The sequence below is a fragment of the Cebus imitator genome, unplaced genomic scaffold (genome assembly GCF_001604975.1).
Source record: "Cebus imitator isolate Cc_AM_T3 unplaced genomic scaffold, Cebus_imitator-1.0 Scaffold51, whole genome shotgun sequence".
NCBI lineage: Eukaryota > Metazoa > Chordata > Mammalia > Primates > Cebidae > Cebus > Cebus imitator.
In genome coordinates this window covers 491,738-505,416 of record NW_016107366.1, presented here as the reverse complement: position 1 = coordinate 505,416, position 13,679 = coordinate 491,738, and the positions used below count along the sequence as shown (strand labels likewise).

General features: G+C 41.2%; 1 protein-coding gene across 1 annotated transcript in view; it reads left to right on the top strand.

Moving 5' to 3' along the window:
* The window catches only part of TMEM38B (transmembrane protein 38B), a 59,149-nt gene that overhangs the window by 31,068 nt on the left and 14,402 nt on the right, over window positions 1-13,679 (top strand). The window contains exon 5 of the mRNA XM_017527738.2: window positions 7,670-7,787. Coding sequence (XP_017383227.1) covers window positions 7,670-7,787 — 118 coding nt within the window. The remainder of the gene's footprint in view (window positions 1-7,669; window positions 7,788-13,679) is intronic.

Sequence of the window (13,679 nt, the reverse complement as noted above, 5' to 3'; positions counted from 1 at the left end):
CTCCTGGGTTCAAGGGATTCTCCTCCCTCAGCCTCCCTAGAAGCTGGGATTACAGGCATGCACCACCATGCCCAGCTAATTTTTGTATTTTTAGTAGAGATGGGATTTCAGCATGTTGGCCAGGCTGGTCTTGAACTCCTGACTTCAGTTGATCCACCTGCCTCAGACTCCCAAAGTGCTGGGATTACAGGTGTGAGCCACTGCACCTGGCTTGACTCTTACATTTACTGTGTTTCTTTTGTGGTGTCACATTTCCTTGTTTTTTCATATTTTGTGTGTCCCAGCATTTATATCTGCACATCTGGTGGAACAGTCACCTATTCCAAACTTTACAGAGTGGTTTTCGTAGGGAAGGCTTTCACCTGTATGTACCAATTGGGCAGGTATTGGTGGCTCTTGTTCTGAGTTGGCACACTGATGTAGTTTCTGTGCACCTTCTTTAACTATAATCAATGTCAATGATGACTTAGGGTGTCTAAGTGGCTTAAGCTTTAAGAGTTTGTGGCACCAGTACTGGCAGCATGAGTTGTTAGGATCCTCAGTTGCAAGGACTTTTGGGCTTCTCCAGTTCTTGTTTTCCCAACAGTGGGAGGGACCCTAGTTGAGGGGATCCTTCTCGGTGTCTGGTCTGACATGGCTCGCAGGCCCACCAGGATTCACCAGGTTGCCCAGGCTGGTCTCAAACTCCTGGGCCCAAGTGACCCACCCTCTTCAGCCTCCCAAAGTGCTGGAATTACAAGCATGAGTCACCACGCCCAGCCCTTAGGTATTCTTTAAACACCAGTATGTGGAATTGTTTCTTAATTTTCTTTTCATATTGCTTACTGCTGCCAGTTCATTTAAAAAAAAATCTAGTTCTGCCAAAAACAAAGTCAAGTCGTCCTCTCTCCCCACAGTAACTCTTTTAGCATGTTTTCCTTATTTTCCTTCTTTACCCCCAAGTTTTAAGAAGCCACAGCCGTGCTGGGCTGCCGGGTGCATGCTTGGATTGGCTGTGGAACCAATGTGCTGAGCTCAGGGTCTCTTGAAACTATTGTAGCACCTGGGACTTGGGCTGCACATTTACTCTATGAGATCTGAGTAGATGCAGATTGGCCACAAAACTAGGGTTTGTGATGCTGAGGTGTACCACAGCAGCTTGTTCCTAGGGGGAAAGGGTATAGCTGTGACTCTGATCTTGGGGACAGGGTGCAGAATTGGCATACCTGGAGAAGAAGGAGTGCTCCAGAGGCCTGAGCCCTAGAGAGCAAGAGTCCCAGAGTCAAGAGTTTACACCAGAAACTCAGGCTCTGGGGCATGAGGCACTGTGCAGTGGGGACTTGACCCTGGGCTGGTAGTACATGACAGAGGACCAAGTTTTGTGAGGCCAGGTGCAGCAACAACAGTTACCCAGTAATGGTGGAGCATAGCAGTGTCCTGGGCCCTGGAGGACAGGAAGTAGCATAATGACACCTCTACTCTCTCAGGAGATGGGATGCCTCAGCAGGTTAGACTCTGGGGACTAGTCCAGCTGTATAGAAGTAGGGTGTTGCATCTCTTCTACCTGGAAGACAGGGTGATTCAGCTCAACCAATGCTCCATTTCCCTGGGATGCGGGGCACTGCATGTTTTGGGTGCCAAGGGGGATCAACTGCTTGGCTAGACCGGTGCTCGGGTTCCCTGGGAGGTGGGATGTCATGTCAGCCCAGTTGCTGCTTTGGTTCAGGTGCCAGAGGTGTGACTGGTCTACTTGGCCAAAGCCCTTATTTCTCAGAAGGTGAAGTGCTGCATTAGCTTAGACCCTGAGGAGTAGGACACAGAAGCAACTGGGATGCAGGGGATGGAGTGGCTCCATAGCAGCTTGAGCCCAGGGGTAGGGCACTGTAGCAGATAGGCTTGAGGATGGCAGGTCACCAGACAGGCATGGTGCAGTGACAACAAAACCTCAGGGATGGAAGGGTATAGTAGCTATTTGCCTGCAGAGCAGGATGCACTCCCAGAGTGGCTCAGCTTTCAAGATGGTGTAGCACAGCAGCAGGTAGGGCTATAGAAGATGAGGGAGCTGTAGGATTCTTCCTTGGGGTGAGCACAGCCATATGGACTCTGGGCAGTTCTTTCAGCTGGGCTCAATACCTGTGGAGGACTGAAGAAATACACAGTGGTGCAGACCGTGGATGAGAGTTGTTGGGGTTCTGTTTTTTACCATTTTCTGGAAGGGAGAAGTTTCTCCTGGTTTCAAGCTGAACCTGTCAGGGGAAGTAGTGGTGGAGACAAGGTCTTTTCTTCCCGTCACTCTATGGCCATACTGGGTTTAAGTGCTGTTAAAAGTTGCTTCTACTCCTTTACTGTATTCTGGCACTCTCCTTTAGTTATTTTCATCAAAATGTAGTTGTTATTCATTGTTTGTTTTGGTGGGGGGCGGAGAGCGGGGGCAGTGCTAGGAGCTTGTAGTTGGTCATCTTGCCAACATCACTGTATTTTCTTGTTTCTTATGCTTTTGATGTCAAGAAGAATCCATTGCCAAATCTAAAGTCATGAAGATTTTATCCTGTGTTTTAAGAGTTATCTTATATTTAGCTCATAGATCCATTTGAGTTAATTTTTTTTTTGAGATAAGGTTTCACTCTGTTGCCCAGGCTAAATGCAGTGGCCCTGTCACAGCTCACTGCAGCTTCAACCTCCCAGCCTCAAGCAGTCCCCCGCGTCTCAGCCTCCTCAGTAGCTGGGACTACAGGCATACATTGCCATATGCAGGTAATTTTTTATTTTTTGTGGAGACGGAGTCTTCCTATGTCACCTAGGCTAGTCTCAAACTGCTGAATGCAAGCAATCCTCCTGTCTTGGCCTCCCAAAGTGCTGGGATTGTAGGCGTGAGCCACTGTGCCTGGCCTGAGTTAATTTTTATATAGCACATGAATAGGGGTTCACCTTCATTCTTTTGTATGTGGATATACAGTGTCCCAGCACCATTTATTGAACTCTTTTCCCATTGAATAGACTTGGCACCCTACTAGAAAATCAATTGAGCATAGATGTATGGGTTTACTTCTAGACTGTCTGTTCTATTCCGTTATCTCTGTGTTTATCATTGTGCTACTACCATACCATTTTGATTACTGTAGCTTTTTAGTTAAGTCCCAAAATTGGGCAGTGTGTGTCTTACTTGGTCCTATTTTTTTTCAAGATTGTTTTGGCCATTCAGGGTCCCTGGCAATTTCGTGTGAATTTGAGGCTTCCATAAAAATCCTAGGTAATTTTTTCCATTTCTGCAAAACAAAACAAAAAAAAAGGAGGCAAACAACAAAAACAGTGTTAGAATTTTGATAGAGATAACATTGACCCCGTAGATCACTTTGGGAATTATTGCTGTCTTATAACAATATTAAGTGTTCCTTTTTTTTTTTTTTTTTTTTTTTTTTTTAACAGAGTCCCACTCTGCTCCCCAGGCTGGAGTGCAGTGGAGTGATTTCAGCTCCCTGCAACTTCTACCTCCTAGGTTTAAGTGATTCTCCTGCCTCAGCTTCCCAAGTAGCCAGGATTACAGGCATGTGCCACCACACCTGGCTAATTTTTGCTTTTAGTATAGATAGGGTTTTACCATGTTGGCCTTGCTGGTCTCAAACTTTTGACCTCAAGTGATCTGCCCACCTTGGACTCTCAAAATGTTGGGATTATGGGCATGAGCCACTGAACCTGGCCAGTTTTAAGTCTTCCAATTTATGAACATGGGATACCTTTCCATTTAATTAGGTCTTTTTAAACTTTTTATTTTATTTTTTAAAGATGAAGTCTCACTCTGTCACCTAGGCTGGAGTGCAGTGGTACAATCTTGGCTCAATGCTGCCTCCGCCTCCTGGGTTCAAGTGATTCTCCTGCCTCAGCCTTCCAACTGGTTGACATTATAGGCGCACGCTACCACGCCCAGCTAATTTTTGTATTTTTTGTAGAGACCAGGTTTCACCAGGTTGCCCAGACTGGTCTCAAACTCCTGGGCTCAAGCGATCAACCCTCTTCAGCCTCCCAAAGTTCTGGAATTATAAGCATGAGTCACCATGCCTGGCCCTTAGGTATTCTTTAAATGCTAGCACATGGAATTGTTTCTTAATTTCCTTTTCAAATTACTTATTGCTGCCAGCTCATTTAAAAAATATCTAGTCCTGCTAAAAACAAAGACAAGTCATCCTCTGTCCCCACAGTAACTCTTTTAGAGTGTTTTCCTTATTTTCCTTCTTCACCCCCAAGTTTTAAGAAGTAAAATATATGTATAATAGAAAATTTGGGAACATGTTAACAAAAAAGAAATTTCTAATCTATTGTTTAGTGACAGCTTCTGTTAATGTGTCAGTATACTTCTTTCTATATTTTTTGAATAAATATATTTTTACAGTAAATAATTGTAGTAAGGCTGAATAATGGTTTCTAAAGTTCTCATGGTTTTTAACACCTGGAACCTGAAATGTTACTGATATGGGAACACGCTCTTTGCATATTTGCAAGTTAAAGATCTTAAGATGAAGAAATCATCCTGGATTTCTGGTGGGACTGAATGCAGTCACATGTATCCTTTTAAGAGGAAAGCAGAGAGAGATTTGACCACACATCTCAGTGATTAGAATGATATAGACACAAGCCAAGGAATGCTGGTGGCCACCAGAAGCTGAAAATCACAAGGAATGGATTCTTTTCTAGTATCTCCAGAGGTAGTGTGGCCCTAGTGACACTCTGATTTTGACTGAATGAGGCTGATTTTAAATTTCTCTGTTTTAAGCAACTGAATTTGTTGTAATTTATTACAGTAGTCACAAGAAGGTAACACAGATTTTGGTACCAGGATGTAGTGTGCTGCTGTAACAGATACCTGGGATTAGATAATTGGTGGAGGCTAGAGGAATTTTGAAGCGCACAGTAGAGTTATGGATGTTAAAGGCACTTCTGATGAGGGGTCCGAAGGAAGTGAGGAGCACATTAGAGAGAGCCTATAAATATATAGTCTTAGAAAATACATATATTGTTATAAGCAAAATGTTGATAGGAATATTGTTACAGTTGCTGGTGAAGACTTCAAAGGAAATGAGGAACATGATTTTGGGAACTGGAGAAAGGTTATCCTTGTCATGCAGTGGTGGAAACTTAGCCACACAATTGTTTGCCACAGTTGTGTGGAAAGCATAACTCGTAATCAGTGAATGTGGATGTTTTTGCTGAGGAAATTTCCAAGCAAAGTTTTCTAGTTATAGCATGGTTATTTTTGATGCTTATAGTAAAGTGCAAGAGGAAAGGGTTAAATTGAGGGAATGAATGTTGCTAACCAAATAAAACCCCTCAAAGCCAGGACTCGAACATTTGGGAAATTCTCAGCCTACTGGGACTGCAAAGTTCATAAGGCTGGGATATTCACTCTGGAGAGAAGACCAAGGGTGTGGCTGAACCACTTTTCCTAGTGTTGAAGGGATTGGATGTTTGATTCATGGATCCATTCAGTCGTTATAGCAGAAGCCAGGAATAGAGAGAAGGTTATCCAAGAAAGATCTGTGGAAGACTCTCTTTGTCTAGTGACATGGATTGCTGTGCATACACAGAAGACCCACTGGGGATTTGGAAATACTAAATCAGAAGAAACACTGCCAGCTTGGACTGAAAGGAGAAAGATGGGATTAAATGAAAGAAGGCTGTCAGACTTTTAAAATTCTGCAAGCCGGAATCAGGCTGATAAAACTGCTCAACTCCAAACACTTGCATGGAAAAGGAAGAATGACTTCATGGAAGGAGCTACTGGCCCTGAGGCCTGAGGCCAGGCTATAGGTGGGATTCGGGTGCAGAGACCAGAACCATCAATGTAGAGGGTGAAGATGTGGATTTACCTCAAGCCGAGGAAGATTATTCTCATGCCTTGAATCCTAATGGAATTTGCCCTTCTGGATATTGAAATGGCTTGGGACTACTGAACCTTTTTCCTTCTCTTTTCTCTCTTTTGGAATGACAATATCTATAACTGTTATCCAATGCTTATTTCACCATTGCATTTTGGAAGCAGATAACTTGTTTGCTAGTTTTAGAGGAAACTAATATAGGAAGTATAAGAATTTTCTAAATACATCCTAATCTTTTTAACAAATCTCATACTCCAGTTTTAAGTGGACTTTTTTCCTAAATTTCAGCCACTTCTCTAAGGCCTTGCTCCAATGCATTGTTTATGAAATCCTTGTTCCTTAGATTCAACCCTTAAGAGAATACAACACAAAATGGTAGATGTGTATGCCAATGCGATGTGCACATTGAGCCACTGTGGTACAGAAAACAAACTGTGAGAAAGAGTAGCAAAATAACCTTCCATGTTATCTTATTTTTTTTATTTTAATTTTGTGTACATTTTATAATACAGTTTTACATTTATATAATTTCTAAATCGGTAATAATTTGGGAATATTATAAAACTTTTTTTTTTTTAACCAATAGAGATGCACAATCAAAAAGGTTTAGAGACCATTGTTCTAAAACATGACTGTTGGCAGTGCATTTGGTGGTCCTGCAGATCTGTTTCTTGCTTCAACATGTTTGGATGGAACAGATCTGAGGACTAAAAAAAAGAAAGAAGAAAACAATAAAATAAAATAAAACATGACTGTTACCCAGTCATATTGTTAAGCAAGATCCAGAACCTGAAAAAGACAAGGAATAGATTCTTTCTTAGAGTCTCTGGAGGTAATGTGGCCCTACTGACACTTGATTTTAACTGAGTGATACTGATTTTAAATTTTTCTGTTTTAAGCCACTGAATTTGTTGTAGTTTATTACAGTAGCCACAGGAAAGTAATACAGGTTTGGTGTATTGTCAGAAGCTTACCCTGTTTGGAACTTAGTCCTCAGCTTGTAATAATTAAATAAAATTTTAATAAAATGGCTTATAGGAATCTTTAGATTTGTTGTATTTTGCAGTGTGTCATTCCTAGAGTTTATCATTTATCTTTTTTACTTGTAAGATAGAGAGCTAGACAATGATTTGTTACTGAGATATACTTTAAATATGTGGCAAATATATAACATAAAGTAATACTTCTTATTTGGTAGATTAGCATCTCATTTTAGGCTTTACAATTTAAGCATTAATATATTAGCTAAAACTAATATGCTGTGCTGGAGTTAGCTAAATGATGTGCTGAAGATGGCTTTTACCGTTTTGTGATAACCAGTTGTGTGCATCTCTCCTCTTCGACGCAGTAACCTGACATTGGCCATGATGGGAGTATTTACATCATGGAAATGGGCCAATGCTAAAAATTTGGGCTTTCTTTTCCTCCAGTCTACCCTGTGAGCTTTTTAGCATTGTAAGGTTTTAAATCACTAATTCCAGATCATGATGTAGAACATGGAACTTTGAAATTCTTTATGTAAAAACTGTTATATGGCCAAAACGATTTCAGAAATACTAGATATAGAAATGTACTCTTTTTGTTGGAGAGTCAGAATATGTATGGTTATTCTAAAATCTATAGTTTATGCTGTGAAGAAAGGTATTTAACTTTGTATAACTCAGCATTTTCAACACTGTTTAAAGTGTGTTAACAAAACTCATCTTTGCATTCCATCTATTAATGGCCTCTTAAATTACTGTTTTGCAGAGCACTCTTTGAGAAAGATAGAGATAGATCACATTTATTCCTTGCTGATTTAAAATGTGTTTTATTTTCAGCCCTTCCAAGGTCACCCTGCTGGGGTCGATTATCTTTACATTCCAGCACACCCAACATCTGGCAATATCAAAGCATAATCTTATGTTCCTTTATACCATCTTTATTGTGGCCACAAAGGTAAGAATTCAAAGTACCTATAATTATTACAAATCCTGTATGACATTTCCCTTCGTTACAATTCCATGTACTGGGCAAGTAAGAGGAACATTTATTTATTGTTAATAGCTAGAAAGAAGGATTTGGGGAGATTTGCTCAGCACATCCATGACTTTCTGAAGCAGCTTTTCTGTGATTTCTCATTTGCTTTATGCTATAGGAAACACTTGCAGATAGCCTAGTAGTATACTGGAGAACAGAGGGTAGTGGAAATAGCCAAGGCCAATCAGAGACTGCAAAGATGATACTGTCTCATTTGTAAAATGAGGTATTTGAGAGAGGTATTCTCTAAGTTTCCTTAAAGCTCTAAAATTGCAAATATTTTATATTAGGACATATTTGTGGTTCTTTTTTTTATTAATATTGCCTGGGTGGAAGCTTTATTCCTTCTTGAAGATAGGTTAGAGACAGGTAGCCTTGCGTTCAAATCCCAGTTTTGCTGCCTAATCCCTGAATAGGCAAGCCACTTAATATCTTTGAAACCTAATTTTCTCATCTTCATTGTACGACTGTTGAGAGGATTGGAGAGGATGCATGTCTTTCTGTCACTGTATCTGATATGTCTTATGAATTTTATATCATGAGGCTAATTCTGATTATTCTTACCATGATTAAGTATTGTTCCCTATTCACAAGTAGACAATTGATTTTATAATAAGATTATTTAAGCCTATGGTCACCTTTATTTTAGAGTAGATATTTTTGGCTAAAACTTATCTACAGGATTTTTAAAAGGAAAACAGGATAGATTATATAAGTATGTGTCTTAGAAAGAACGAAGTCATCGTATGAATCATTTATTTTTGTTTCGATAGTCTCTGAAATGGAGATGGTCTGTGGCTATAATTCAAGTAACAAATACTGGAGGCAAAGTCTCTTCACATGTGGTCTCTCCTAGTTCTCAAAGTTTGAGCTGTATATATTTTTTCTAATAGCTTCATTGAGATATATTTTTCATACTGTGTTAGTCTGTTCTCATGCTGCTAATGAAGGCATACCTGAGACTGGGTAATTTATAAAGAAAAAGAGTGTAATGGACTCACATTTCCCCATGGCTGGGGAGGCCTCACTGTCATGGCAGAAGGCAGAGGAGGAGCAAAGTTACATCTTACATGGTGGCAGGCAAGAGAGCTTGCATGGGGGAACTCCCATTTATAAAACCATCAGATTTTGTGAGACTTATTCACTATCACAAGAATAGCATGGGAAAGACCCTCATGATTCTGTTACCTTCATCTGGCCTTGCCCTTAACACATGGGGATTATTACAATTCAAGGTGAGATTTGAGTGTGAAGATAGGAGTGATATATGGTTTGAGCCAAACCATATTGTGTATCATATAATTTAAGTGTATAATTGAATAGTTTTTAGTATATTCATGGAAGTGTGCAATTATCACTACAAATCAGTGTTAGAACATTTTTATCACTCCAAAAAGAAACATCGTATTCTTTAGAAATCATTTCATATTTTCCTCAATACTTCCAGCTGTAGCCCATTTATTTATCCATTCATCAATTGATAGACATTTTGATTGTCTCACTTTTTGGCTAGTATGAATAATGAGCTTTGACCATTCACATAAAAAGTTTTGTGTGGACATGTGATTCATTTCTCTAGAGTGTATCATCTATGAATGAAATTTTTAGGCCATATGTTAATTCTGTGTTTATCTCTTTGAGGAACTGACAGATTGTTTTCCAAAGTGGCTTTATCTTTTTATATTCCCACCAGCAATATATGAGATTTCCAATTTCACCACACCATTACTAGCTCATATTATTGTCTGTCTTTTTAATCATAGCCACCCTAGTGGGTGTGAAGTGGCATCTCATTGTGGTTTTGATGTACATTTCCCAGATGACTGATAATGCTGAGTATCTTTTTTGTGTTTGTTAGCAATTTGTGTTCTTCTTTGGAAAAATAACTAGTCAGATCATTTGCCCATTTTAAATTTATGTTGAGTTTTCCTGTTGAGTTGTAAAATTATTTTCATATTTTGGATACTAGAATCTTATCAGACTTAATGATTTGCAGGTATTTTCTTCCATTGTGTAAGTTTTTTTTCACTGGTAGTTTCCTTAGAAGCACAAATTGGTAAAATTTTGATGTAGGCTGGGCGCCATGGCTCATATCTGTAATCTCAGCACTTTGGGAGGCTGAGGTGAGCAGATCACCTGAGGTAAGGAGTTTGAGACCAGACTAGCCAACACAGTGAAACCCCATCTCTACTAAAAATATAAAAATTAGCCAGGCGTGGTGGTGGGTGTCTGTAAACTGAGCTAATCAGGAGGCTGAGGTAGGAGAAACGCTTGAACCAGGAAAGCAGAGGTTCATTGAGTTGAGATTGCATCACTGCACTTGAGCCTGAGCTATAGAGAAAGACTCTGTCACACACACAAAATTTTTTTTTTAAATGAAGTTCAGTTTACTCTTTTGTTGTATATTCTTTGTGTGTCATAGCTAAGAAACCGTTGCCAAATCTAAGGTCATGAAGATTTACCTCTATATTTTCCTCAAGGGTTTTACAGTTTTAGCTCTTGTGTTTAGGGTTTATGATCTGTTTTGGGTTAAGTTTTGTGTATCGTATGATGAACAGTCCAACTTTTTTCATGTGGATATCTAGTTGTCCCAGCACTATTTATTATAAAAACAATTCTTAACCTTTGTGAATTGCCTTTACAATCTTGTCAAAAATCAGTTGACTGTAAATTTGAGGGTTTATTTCTGGATTCTCAATTTTATTCCATTCACATATGTGCCCGTCCTTATGCTATTACCATTAAGTCTTAATTGTTGTAGCTTTATAGTTGGTTTTGAAATCAAGAAGTGTGACTCTGGTAGGATCCAAGATGGCTGATTAGAAGCAGCTGTGGTCCACAGCGCTCAAGGAGAGGAGTGAAAAGGGGAGAGTGAATTCAGCATCTTCAACTGAAATATCGAGGTTCTTGCATTGGGACTGTCTAGGCAGACAGCTCAACCTATGGAGAAGGAAGAAGAGCAGTGGGGTCAGGAATGATGGCTCACCCAGGAGCAGCATGGAACCAAAGGAACTTCCATAGCCAGCCAAGGGAAGCGGTGAGTGATTATGCAACCTTGTCCAGGAAGCCATGCTTCTCTCATAGAGCTTTGCAACCTGTGGATCAGGAATCAGGAGATCCCCTTGTGAGCCCATGCCATAAGTGTCTTGGGTTCGATACACAGAGTTGTGTGGGGTTTTGGCAGAGCAGCCACTCAGGCACACACAGAGACCCAGGACTTTTATATACTCTGGCCCTGGGGTCCCCAGCAAATGAGGAAATTCATCTATACATATCCCTAGGAAGGGGGTTGAATCCAGAGAACCAAGCAGCATCGTTCTGCAGGCCCCACTTCCATGGCACCTCACAATTTAAGCCCATGGGCTTGTGTTCCAGCTGGGTTCCAGCCTGCCAGCAGCAGCAGGCTGGAATCTGCCTGAGACAGGTCTGAGTTCCTGAGGGGAGGGGTGGCTGGCATCTGTATGGTTTGATTGACTTAGCCGTTCTAGCCTGCTGGCTTTGGAGAATGCAAATAGTCCGGATGCATAACGCAGCACAGCTGCCTTGGCAGATCATGGCCAGGTTGCTTCTTTAAGCAGGACCCTTATCCATTTATCCTCAATGGGTGGGACCTTCCTGTGGGGGCTTCAGCCACTTCAGCAGGGGTTCTGTTGGGACGTAGCTGTCACGGGGAGGAGTTGCCACCATCTGTGTTGGTCAGTAGACTCAGCCGCTCTAGCCTGCTGGCTTTGGAGAATACAAATGTTACAGATAAGAAAGGGTTTCCCCGCAGTGCAGCACAGCTGCTTTGCTAGATCGTAACCAGACTTGCTTCTTTAAGCAGGACCCTGATCCATTCCTCTTCACTAGACAGGACCTCCCTGCAGGGACTTTATCCATTCCAGCCAGGGTTCTCCATCTCTCCCTGGGATGGAGCTCCTGGAGGAAGGGGCATCTGCTATCTCTGTGGTTTGGTTGACTCATCCATTCTAGGCTGCCGGCTTTGGAATGCCCCAATGATTTGGACAAGGAAGGGTCTCCCACCCAGTGCAGTACACCTCTTATACCAAAAAGCAGCCAGACTATTTCTTTAAGCAGGTCCCTGATTCTGTTCCTCCTGATTGGGTGAGACCTCCCACAGGGGTCTCCAGCCACCTCCTACAGGTGTGTTCAGTCCAGCAGCAGGTCACTACTCCTCTGGGATGGGGCTTCCAGAGGAAGGAGCTGGCTGCTATTTTTGCTGTTTCATAACCTTCACTGATAATACCTCCACGTTGGGGAAAAACCAAGGCAACTAGGGTCTGGAATGGACCCCCAGCAAACTGCAACAGCCCTACAGTAGACTGGCCTGACTGTTAAACAGAAAACAACGATATCAACAAAAAAGTCCCCACAAAAACCCCTTTCAGAGGTCAGCAGCTTTGAAGATTGAAGGTAGATAAGCCCACAAAGATGAGAAGGAATCAACACAAAAACAATGAAAACTCAAAAAGCCAGAGTGCCTCTTCTGCCCCAAATGACTGCAGCATCTCTGCAGCAAGGGCACAGAACTAGGCTGAGGCTGAGATGGCTGATTTGACAAAAGTAGGCTTCAGAAGGTGGGTAATAACGAACTTGACTGAGCTAAAGGAGCATGTTCTAACCTAATGCAAAGAAGCTAAGAATCCAGATAAAAATCCAGAGATGATAGCCAGAATAGCCAGTTTAGAGAAGAACATAACTAACCTGATTAAGCAGAAAAACACAAGATGAGAACTTCACAATGCAACCACAAGTATCAATAGCAGAATAGATGAAGTGGAGGAAAGAATCTCAGAAGTTGAAGACTGTCTTTCTGAAATAAGACCAGCAGACAAAAATAGACAAAAAATAATGAAAAAGAATGAACAAAACCTCTGAGAAATATGGGATTATGTAAAGAGACTGAACCTATGACTGATTGGAATACTTGAAAGAGATGAGGAGAATGGAACCAAGTTGGAAAACATACTTCAGGATAATATACAGGAGAAACTATCTCACCTAACAAGACAAGCCAACTTTCAAATTCAGGAAATTCAGGGAACCCCAGTAAGATACTCCATGAGAAGATCAATCCCAAGACACATAATCATCAGATTCTCCAAGGTTGAAATGAAAGAAAAAATGTTAAGGACAGCCAGAGAGAAAGACCAGGTCACCATCAAAGGGAAACCCAGCAGACTAACAGCAGACCTCTTAGTGGAAACCCTGCAAGTCAGAAGAGATTGGGGGCCAATATTCAACATTCTTAAAGAAAAGAATTTCCAATGCAGAATTTCATATCCAGCCAAACTAAGCTTCATAATTGAAGGAGAAATAAGATCCTTATCAGACAGCCAAATGCTGAGGGAATTCATCGCCACCAGGCCTGGTTTGCAAGAGTTCCTGAAGTAAGTAATAAATATGGAAAGAAAAAATCATTACCAGCCACTACAGAAACACACTGAAACACAGACCAGTGACACTATGAGGCAACCACATAAACAAGTCTGCAAAATAACCAGCCAGCATCATGATGTCAGAATCAAATTCACATACAACAGTACTAACCTTAAATGTAAATGGGCTAGATGCTCCAATTTAAAGACACAGAATGACAGCTGGATAAAGAACAAAGACCCATCAGTATGCTGTGTTTAAGAGACTCATCTTCTGGCCGGGCGCGGTGGCTCAAGCCTGTAATCCCAGCACTTTGGGAGGCCAAGGCGGGTGGATCACAAGGTCAAGAGATTGAGACCATCCTGGTCAACATGGTGAAACCCCGTCTCTACTAAAGCTACAAAAAATCAGCTGGGCATGGTGGTGCGTGCC